At 37.1% G+C, this 11,506-nt stretch overlaps 1 protein-coding gene across 1 annotated transcript in view; it reads right to left on the bottom strand.

Moving 5' to 3' along the window:
* Positions 1–11,506, bottom strand: part of bmp6 (bone morphogenetic protein 6) — a 59,947-nt gene that overhangs the window by 3,372 nt on the left and 45,069 nt on the right. Inside the window, exons 5-6 of the mRNA XM_023299867.3 lie at positions 3,631–3,707; positions 887–997 (exon numbers count right to left, since the gene is read on the bottom strand). Of these exons, the coding sequence (XP_023155635.1) occupies positions 887–997; positions 3,631–3,707 (188 nt within the window). The remainder of the gene's footprint in view (positions 1–886; positions 998–3,630; positions 3,708–11,506) is intronic.

Here is an 11,506-nt window from a genome sequence, read left to right as displayed (position 1 = left end):
TCTGACACGGCTGTAAAATGAACCACCCTGTTGTTATAACTTCTGACGTAACGACAGATATCTGCAACGTCACTCAAAACTCTAAAACAAGATATCTGTAATTATATTTTGACAGAATTCCAGTTCAAGATACACGACCAGTCAAAAGTTTGGACACATTTTCTCATTCAATGCTTTTTATTTAATTATTTTCTAGATTAATACAGAAGACATCAAAACTATAAAATAATACATATGGAATTATATTGTAAATAAAAAAGTGTTAGTCTTCAGTATTAATCTACAATGTAGAAAATAATGCAAATTAATAAAAAGTATTGAATAAGAAGGCATGTCCAAACTTTTGACTGGTAGTGTACGCCCAATGTCATTCTGACTAGTTTAAACTTAATTTAAGACGTCTAAAAAGGACAATGTAGATATCTTGAATTCAGGGGAATTAAAGATACTTTGAACTAGAATTATGACAAGTCAGAATTAAACTGTAGATATCTGAAACTAGAATTACAACTAGTCTTATTTCACCTGCAGATATCCACAATTCACACTGTAAACCCCATATACAAAAATGGTAGGAAGAACAACGATGTAGGAGTCTGAATTGTTCTTTTTGACAAAGTTAACTACAAATATGTGCAATACATATCCAGTCCAAATAATTAACAATACAACATCTTGCCATAGTAGTGGCCTTTTAAGTGCACAGGCCAACACATTTCATACGCTGCTGTTATTTTCAGGTACATTTCTATCTTGTTACACCACTGCACAAACACTATCAGTAAGTACTGGCAGAGAAGGGAGACAGGCCTAAAATGACTTCTCCTGCATTGTGTCGAGAATACACATATAGCGAGTGTGGTAAACCGTAGTGGGATGGTCTTACCAGTGTCTGCACAATGGCGTGGTTGGTGGCATTCATGTGGGCATTAAGAGGGAAGGAACACTCTCCGTCACAGTAGTTGGCCGCGTAGCCTTCAGGAGCGATGATCCAGTCCTTCGAGAGACACATCAAATGAGTTTGTTTGGTCAGGAAAGTTGTTGTGGTATTTTTCATCTTTGTAGTTTATGTCAGGTAGTATTTGTAGCTCTGTAAACTGTCACTGGCTGCAGTGCAAGTCTCTCAACAGCAACACACTCCTGTCCTTCTGCAGGAGTCCCGTTGGTGAAATCAGGGTTAACCTTGTCTGAGGACAAATCCCTGTTAAAACACTGCAGTCTGTGAAGTCGCTCAGGGAAGCAATACTCCTCTCCCTCTTCCTTCCTTCCTTTCTGTGTCTTACTGTTCGGCTCTGGCAAATTCTCAGCATGTTTTACCTCATTCTGACTTGTTTTTGTGTTTTAATCTAGTGCACCTTCCTGTCTGTGTCAATAAACCGTCTGTCTTTCTCTTCTCGCTTTGCTGCCAGTCTCTCTCTTTCTGCCCAGCTCACTTTCTCTCTCTGAGTGTGTGTGTGTGTGTGTGTGTGTGTGTGTGTGTGTGTGTGTGTGTGTGTGTGTGTGTGTGTGTGTGTGTGTGTGTGTGTGTGTGTATTGGTATTACTCATGTTGTGGGGACATAAATCATTTTACACAGTCACACTGTGGAAACCTGCTTTACTGTTGGGGACAAAATTCAAGTCCACATAATGTAAATCATTCTATTTTAGCACGCAGACTTGGTTTATGGGACTGTGAGGAGAGGTTTACGTTAAGACTTTATGTCTGACATGAAAGTAAGTCAATGTAACGTCCCCTGAAGTGATGGAAACATCACTCTGTGTGAGAGATTGCTGGCAGTCTCCCTCTAGATGTCAGTGCTGTGTTAACAGCTCACAGCTTGTTTGGAAGGATGTACGTAACTCTGCCCTGCCCTTCTATTTCTTTCTCTGTCTCCTAGTAAACACACACACACTTCAGTGAACTCCTACTGAGCTACTTTTAACTCACTCTCTTCAGCTCATCCTGTCTCACTTTGTAGTACCAGCTCCATAGATAGTGGTGGGGGTGTTAATAATGTGAGAATAGACAGACGATGACAAATAAAAGGAACTGAACCCTTGATCCCTACAGGTATAATACAAAGTTGTATCATCCTATGATGCTCTCTATACCCCTGTCCATAGGGGACTGAATGGTTGGATGAGTATGAACATGATGTTAATCATTAGCTAAGGCTTTGCAGTCACTAGGTCTACACCCAGTTGAACACTTTTGGGATATTTTGGACTTGAAAAAATGCTCCCCACTTCCAATATCAAAACATCAAATGAGGGAATATTTTTTGGAAGAATGATGTTCCATAAAACCACTAGAGTTCCAGAGACTCGGACAGTCAATGCCAAGGAACACTGAAGCCGTTTCAACCTTACTAAGATACTTTATGGTGGATTTTCCTTTAATTTGTCACCTGTCCATTTTCAGAGATGTACTGAACTGCTCTGTGGTTTTCACTTCCAGTGCCCAACAGTTATTTATCTTCAGAAGTGATGTTTTATAACCCACAGTAAGTGTAGATCAACTAAGAACACTTTTTTACATGCTAAGGATAGTTATGTTTAAATAATTACCTTCCAGAAAGGAAAATTAGGACGTGGCATAAACTATTAAAGCACTTTTATTACAAGAGGTGGATGCTTGATACACCTGTTTGTGAAAAAAAGAAAGATTGACTCCTGAAGCTGAATGTATCTGTTTATTAAACAGTAAGGGTGATTTAGTCACAATATTTGTGAATAGTACTAATTCCTATATAGATGGGTCTGTTACATGTACACTACCAGTCAAAAATTTGGACACACCTTCTCATTCAATGATTTTTATTGAATTATTTTCTACATTGTAGATTAATACTGAAGACATCAAAACTATAAAAGAATACATATGGAATTATGTTATAAACAAAAAAGTGCTAATCTTCAGTATTAATCTACAATGTAGAAAATAATACAAATAAATAAAAAGCATTGAATGAGAAAGTGTGTCCAGGCTTTTCACTGGTAGTGTATGTACGCACAGAAAAGAGACAAAAACTATGCTTTCACTCCTATTCTTATTCCTTTTATGATTATTATATTCATATCATATATTCATATTGTTCTTATCATTTCTATTATGCCTCCAGACTGGTGACAGTTGTGGATTAAGGTATTATGATTTTACTGTAGCTTCAAATTGGCACAAACATTCACTTAGCAATGAACTGATTAAGTTTTGGTGGTGAAAGGTCAAAGCTGACCTCACACAACATTTTTTTTTTTTTTTTAAGCAAACAAGCATATAACTAATCATAACTAATATAACTAATCATTACACCTCTGGAGCAGAATTAGAAATGTGTGTAAACTGTATCTTGACTAGGTGGGGAGTTACATATTCTAGTTTTTATTAATTTCCTTTTTCTATATCTTTGTCATTTGCTGTGTGAAGTACTTAGATTTACATCCAATGTTATGGATGCAGCTTGTGTACTAAATTTCACTTCAAATTCTTGTTATCTTCTAATTTTATCCTACATACAGAATCTAGATGTAAGAATAAAAATATTAGAATTAAACTGACATTAAAACACGCACTGCAGAGACCAATACAACCACACTTGGTGCCGACCAAGTATTAAGAGGTGTTAAAATGTACAGAAATAACAAATACCTGCCAGCCCAGCTCTCGGAAGCTGACGTACAGCTCATGTCTTCTGCATGCTGTCTTCTGATCGCTGCTGTTGTAATCTGGAACAGACGGAAATCATCAGGAAATCACATCAAGATCCAATAGCATCTACTGTATATACATTACTGTTTGAAAGTTTGGGGTCACCCACACAATTTCATGTTTTCCATGAAAACTCACACTTTTATTCATGTGCTAACATAATTGCACAAGGGTTTTCTAATCATCAATTTGCTTTTCAACACCATTAGCCAACAAAATGTAGCATTAGATTAGATTAGATTACAACAGTGATGGTTGCTGGAAATGTTCCTCTATACCCCTATATAGAGATTCCATTAAAAATCAGCCGTTTCCAGATAGAATAGTCATTTACCACATTAACAACGTCTACACTGTATTTCTGATTAATTTAATGTCATCTTCATTGAAAAAAACAGATTTTCTTTAAAAAATAAGGACATTTCTAAGTGACCCCAAACTTTTAAATGGTAGTTTATGTAAAGGATCTCCTCCATACATGGTTTAAGACTTTAAACAAATAGTCTACTTGAACTCATGACTTGTATCTGACATAGATTCAAGGTCAAACATGCAAGTGAATTAATGACTGAGGAGGACTTTGTCTTCCTTTCAGCTGCCCAGAATTACCAAAACGTATCTCACTACATGACGATGATAAAACACACTCAGCAGAAACCCTTCTTTGGCACAATGACGATGCAAAAAGTCACAATTAAACCCTGTGAAAATGACACACTGCATTCTGAATCGGAGAGCAGAAGAATAACACAACATGCCTCGTGTAATGCACTGGGTGGAGACATATGTGAGGGCAACACAGGCGCAAGTGCTCATTACAGCGGTCACTGCGCTGTACGAGCCTCGCATTCGTCTGCTGTCTAATGCATTTGAATGCGTGCCTAATTGAATTCATCAGCGGTCAGATATTGTTTGGCGCGAGTACAAGTGGTGAGACGGTGACAACCGTGTTTATGGACCCTCCTGCCCTGCAGTTTGTTCTTAATTATCTCTGTTCCATTCTGCAGCCGCCCAGCACCAGACGGCTGCAGACAGTCTCAGGTACAAAGTTGGTTTTCAGAGTTGAAGAGGTCATTGCTGGCACTGGTCACTTCACTCGAGCCAAGATGGTGACACAGACTTTCCACTGACGTTTCAAGGGCTCACTCTTGCTTACTTTCTCTGTCTTGCTTCATTGATTTTATTGTTTCATTTACTTTTTCATAACTAACCTCCCAAAAAAAAGACAATAAGAGGGAGAAGTTATGGCAACAGATCCTGTATTGTTCAAAGATTTGCATCCAGGAGGCAGCTGTCCTTCAACTCACACTAAGAAATGAGCAGCAAACTTACAGCCCTTAAGCCCACAAGTGATTTAAATTGCAGCTGGTTGTTGGTCTGCATATTCTCACATTGCAAAGTTAAATATAAAACCTGTACATCAAATGTTTTTGTTGTGTGTTTGTCACCAAAATCATTTTCTGATTCTGTGTTTAGTCAAGAAGAGACACTGCTTGAGTGAAACCATGAAACAATGTACTATATGCAACTGGCTGTCTCATATTAACATACAAACAAATACGCGAAGGCAAAGCTAAATATCTATGATAAAATAAATTGAAATGCATCACTTATCCATGCAAGCAACTGGCATCGTCTGATTATTTTTTTCCAGGAAACTTTGCACGTGTGTGTGTCTGTCAGTGAGGAGTGAGTCAGACCACAGCCAGGGATTTGTCACTCAGTCAGCCACCACCCAGCCACTCACCTCACCAGCTCACCGACAGCAGCCTTGTTTAGTCAGCTGGAGTGTGAGTGAGACACACACAGACAGCCACATACACAAACACATTTCAATTATGTAAGGGTCATTGATTTTGGTTCCTCACATCTGTACGTCTATCATTCATTACAGTGGCATTTATACACAGACACACACACACGCACGCACGCACGCACACACACACACACACAGGCGCTCTCACACAGACATGCACGAATGATCTGATGTTTATCTGTTTAACAGCCAAACCCACTTAGCTGCTCATTAAGGCGAAGAGTTGTAATTTAAATCCACCAGAGCCAGTTGCATTAAGATTTCATCATCAAATTAAATTTCATTTTGAACAGACACGCTGACCGCACTGCCCAGACCCATGTGTTTTAGCTGGATTCATCTCAAGAATAAAAAAGAGGCACGGACAGAGAGAGGGAGAACAAGTTGGATTTGTCACTTGGATTTATCTCACGTTGAAGAAATGAGGAGACAAAAAGAAAGACATGAACTGCTTGAGTTTGGTCTCGAGTTTCTACCACTGGGACTAGAAATGAGCAGTGGTTCTACAATAATATACACTTTGTATAAGGAATCTACCCAACATTTTTTTCTACACATGTTCATTATTTTTTTGTTTGCAAGTTACAGCAAATCAAACAGCAAGATACTATTACATGCAACAAAGCAAACTTTTCCTCCTTCTTCTCCCTCCCATCCCCTCTTCCCCTCACCAAATAGGTACAACAAAAACATATTTAAACAGTAAAAGTAAGATAAAAAATAAAGCAAAAAATTTCAATTAAAAAATTTTAAGTAATTAAAAAAAACAAAGATAAAAGATAAAGTAATGCTGGTAGCAATAAAACCCTGGGTATGGTATACAGTATGTGCATGACTGCATGGACATGGATACACATATATATGCACACTTTAATTATATAGACAAATATTCAAAACAGTTATAACACTGACGAATATCAAGGGCATTTCTCACATGACATTATATCACGCCACCTGGACATTTTATTCCCTCAGAGCTTCCTCCTGCTGAAGCAAGTTTCCAACATTAGCATCATGTCTTAAAAAACTTATAAAAGGTCTCCAGATGTCATCAAAAACATGTTGTTTCCATCTAATAATGTATGTTATCTTTTCCATTGTCACGTTTGATGCCATCTCTTTAATCCACCTTCCAATTCTTGGTCCATCAACATTTTTCCAATTAAGGGAAATGATATGTTTAGCTTGTAATATACACATATCTACAAATCTAGATTCTTTACTCTGTAAATGTGGGATAGTTGGATATATACCCAGAAGGAAAAGCTTGGGGTCCAGTGGTAGCTTCTTAGCTAATATTTGATCAGTCATATTAATAATATCTAGCCAGAAGGATTTCACTTTCTCACATTCCCATATGCAGTGGTACATCGTTCCTCTTGCTTCATTGCATTTAATACATGTATCAGGAATATTATTATTAAACTTGTGCAATTTGACTGGGGTTATGTATGTACGCATCAGCCATTTATACTGAATAAGTTTCAGGTTGTTGTTGTTTGTTTCTGAGCTTTCATGAATGCCCCTTTCCAGTCTTGTAGTGATATTTCATCACCTATATCTTCCATCCACAGTCTCAACTTATATTTTGAAGATTCATCAGACCTGGATATGAGCAAATCATACAGGGATGAAATTAAGCCTCTATCATAACAATGACCTATAATTGCTGTTTCTAATGAGGAAGTAATAGGTATGTCCAATGAATAGTTTTGAGATGATGATATAAAATTCCTGATTTGAAGGTATTTAAAGAAATGTGTTTTTGGGATGTTATATTTGGTTGATATTTCTGAAAAGGACATAAATACGTCATCTTTTCTGTACATGTCTTGCACTTTCCTTAATCCTTTTTCAGCCCATGTTCGAAATACTGGGTCACTACTCCCTGGTTTGAAGTTAGCATTACCCCAAATAGGACTAAAACGTGACCAAGATGGATTAATGTTCAAATGTTTACAAGTATCAAACCAAATGTCAATCATATTTAATACAATAGGGCTATCTGTACTTTTCCTAAGACTTTTACGATCCGCTGAATACAAAAACAAGTGGAGTGGTAAGCTAGGCTTCACCGAGCAGGATTCCAAGTCTATCCAGACAGGGGTGTTTTCAGAAGAAAAGTAAAAGATAATGGACCACAGTTGAGCTGCCCAGTAGTACCACTGGATATTTGGGCACCGAAGGCCTCCTCGATCATATGGTAGATATATTAAAGATAAACGTAATCTTGGACGTTTATTTTGCCAAATAAAGTTGGTAAACAATTTTCTAGTTCTAGTAAACAAGGAGGAGGGAGGGGCTAGGGGGGTATTTTGGAATAGATAAAGGAATTTAGGAAGAATGTTCATTTTAAGGATACTTATCCTGCCAGTCATTGATATTGGTAATGATGTCCAGCGTTCTAGAGACGAGGCAATAGTTTCCTGCAGTGAGTCATAGTTTATTTGAGAAATTTTGTTTAATTCAGGGAAAATTTTTATACCCAAGTTTGTAAGATTATCTGTAGAGTTAAAAGAAGAGACATGAACATTGCCATTTATCCTATCTGATTCATTAAGTAGTATTATAGAGGATTTTGAATAATTAATTTTGTATCCAGATATTTTTCCAAAGGTTTTCAATAAGATCTATAAGTTCTGGAATGGAACTATTCAATTTTTTTAGGAGCAGAATTACATCGTCGGCAAAAAGTGCTATCTTATGTTCCACCTGACCCTCCAAAATTCCATAAATATCTGTTCGCGTCCTAATTGCTATGGCAAGTGGTTCTATTGCAAGAATAAACAGTAATGGGGATAAAGGGCATCCTTGCGGGCAACTTCTAGAGATATTAAAAGGTTTAGAGACCACAGTTTTTCCATTTGGAGCTTCTATATAATTGATTGACCTATCTGTCTGTTGTTGCTTAATGCCCCATGCTAATATTTTCCCAGATTTTTCCCTTGTTCATAGTATGTTTGTTTAAGTTTCAATAGGTTGGCAGCTGCTTTGTTAGCTGATAATTCATTATACTGGGATCTGAGGGCTAAAAGTTCTGTAAGCTTATCTGGTGGGCTAGATTTATTTTGACAGAGATCAGTTTCAAGTTTTTTAATTTTTCCTTCTAGCATCCTCATTTCAAGTTGTGCTCTCTTTGTTTTGAACTAATGAAACAAATGATCTGACCCCTAATGAAGGCCTTAAATGCCTCCCACCTTATACTAGCCGATGTTTCAGAAGTATTACATTCAAAATACAGGTCAATTTCTTTATCTATGAAATCTACAAATGCAGGGTCCATTTAAGATATTAATAATAAATATAATATTAAAGCTTCTGAACCCCAAGCAGTTTTGAGGTGTTTTTGTTCCGGTCAAATTTATACTCAGTGTGGGCTCATTATTCACTACAATGTAAAGCCTTGCATTGCTATGGAAACAGCACAACAGTGGCAAATTTTACTGTTTGTTTTAGTAAAATTGAAAATTGGAATCAACATGTATAACAGTTTCCAAGTGGCCATAGTTTTATCCAAGTTTTTACCATTTAATTTTCCAGCTGTTCCTCAAAAACATGTTTTTGATATCATTCCATTAAAATTTTTAAGTTAACTTTTATACTTTTAAAGAAATTGTAATGCTTGTATTACTACACCAAGCTCTTTGTCACTGATATCATACAATATCATACAAGAGCTGATGCAGTTTTTTTTTTAATTTATTTCCATATTCTCACAGTGCACAAACTTGGAGGGACAGAGAGAAACAACAGCTGGAGGAAAACAGTGTAAAAATGTCAAAAAATGGACATTGACATTCTTCTATTGCTGTTCTGTGTAATATTTTTCTTTTTCAATTATCAAAATGTTCAAAATGTGCTATTAGGTGAAAAATTAACATATTTCAAAACATGAAATCATTCTTGTGTGGACAAAAATATAATACAAACAATAATACAAATGATTATTCTTAACCAAAATGACAAAAATGGCATAAAAACACATTAAATCTTATATGGGTCATTTTTGACCCATTTATCGAAAGGTGTAGGGTTTAGTCACTTATGCATCTAAGGGTTAAATCTATCTGCTCTACACAGCCTGCAGTTCAGACGAAAACTCTCTGAGTCACTAATGGCTTCACGGTTACACTGAGGAGCCCAGACGCTTTTGTCTTTACAGAATCTGGTTAGAACAAATGTTTTAATTTTGACAGATTTTTTAGATGAGGCACGCAGAATTAATTGATTGTGATGACATATCGCAATTACACGCTTAGAATTGTTTAATTTTATAAACTATATGTTGTTTATGAGTAGTTTAAGGACCATCTATCAGTTGTAAATTTGATGATCTTTTCTGTTTTTATAGTTTGTGGCTCTGATAAATGACTGCAATATTTAAAAGATAACACCACGGAGTATGGGGTTTAGAAGGTTAATAAATAAAAACTAAAGAAATGCAATTATTGTGTTACACATCATTCATTTAGACTGCTGTGACAAACAAGTCAGATTAAAATCAAGTGTGATTTAAATCACGTCTTGCTGTTGTTGTTTAGAAAACAGCTTTTGTCTTGTCTTGTTTGTTTTTTTTAAGTGCAGCAGAACTTGAGTATGTCATTTGATTAGATGGGTTAATTGTGTAAAGGAAATGAAACCAAAGGTGAGATCGGTCACGACGGTCAGTGGCGCAATGAGGCAACAGGGTCATGTGGAACCGTCGGATACAGTCAGGTGTTTCCCCAGTTTAGGGTTCCTTCCTCTCCAATAGGAAGGGCAGTTCACTGGGTGTCTGCTAATGTGGAAATACAGAGTTTACATGTGTGTGTCTTCACAGTCAATAGTGTGCACTTACGTGTGTGTGTGTGTTTTAATGGATGCAAGTGCACTCTGAGCATTCAGGCAAGCATGTTTGGCTCCATGTGTGTCTGTGTGTGTGTGTGTGGACATCACATATGAATGTAGAGTCACACGTATTCGTCCTGCCTCCCTGTGCACTGACTGACCTTCCAGCAGACTTGGATTTAACAGATTTACTGTATAGAGACCTTCACAAATGAGGATACAGGCTGGTCCTGGACCAACTGCTGGATGCCACTACTGATTTTTCCTATAATTATTATATTTTAAAAAATCCCCTTGATTTAGCGGTCCTTGTTTTTTTTTTTTTAGCATTGTGAGGAACAGTTATAGTGTGTACAGTGTTTATACACAGGAAACATGCAAGGACAGAGGAAAAGTGCCATTGAAAGAGCAAAGCTGATTGGCTAAGAAACTTGGCTGACCTGATACGAACTTGAGGTTATGTTTACAGAGAGAGCACATGACACATTACTGTACAGTACTACAAAAGTTCAGTATTATATGGCAGAGCTTTCACAGAGTTAATGTATAGAGATTTATGAGTGCATTTTGGAATATGAACCATTGGGGTTTTAATAACTGTGTGCCAGCAGTAAGTTTCCTTAAATAGCACACTGCATGTAATGCTTCCAAAAGCTTGAAGATACACTATTGCTAAGTACACACAGCCATGTTATACACACACTCTCATGCAGACCCCCTACTCCCTCATCCCGGTCTGGTTTATGATGCGTGACATTCAGCTTCGGGTCAAATCACAGCCCAGAGTGGAGGCTGAATGAAGCTGCAGAGCTGCTGCGCACTAGTCCGACTTCAACACCAGTAGCCATTAATACAATCAATCATAAGGTGTCTGTGGCTACAGGCAGCGTGACAAAGTTTAATAATCTCCTTTTATTCCATTCTCCGCTCTCTAATCATATGTGGCACACAGATTTGTGACTGTCTGGCTGTGTAACTGTGCCCTGAACAAGCTTGAGCTTGTTTGCTAAAATAATGAAATATGGCATTAATTAATTGGATAAACATCCTATACAGTCACATATCCAGTTTAAAGCTTCATTAAATCATCAGAAAATTAAATTCCAGTCCCCTTTTCAATGTACACTAAATGGATTTGTGTAGCGCAGGAGGAGTTTAAGACATTTAGAAAAC

Source organism: Amphiprion ocellaris, chromosome 22, assembly GCF_022539595.1.
Source record: "Amphiprion ocellaris isolate individual 3 ecotype Okinawa chromosome 22, ASM2253959v1, whole genome shotgun sequence".
Taxonomy (NCBI): domain Eukaryota; kingdom Metazoa; phylum Chordata; class Actinopteri; family Pomacentridae; genus Amphiprion; species Amphiprion ocellaris.
This window is presented reverse-complemented; position numbering and strand designations above follow the sequence as displayed.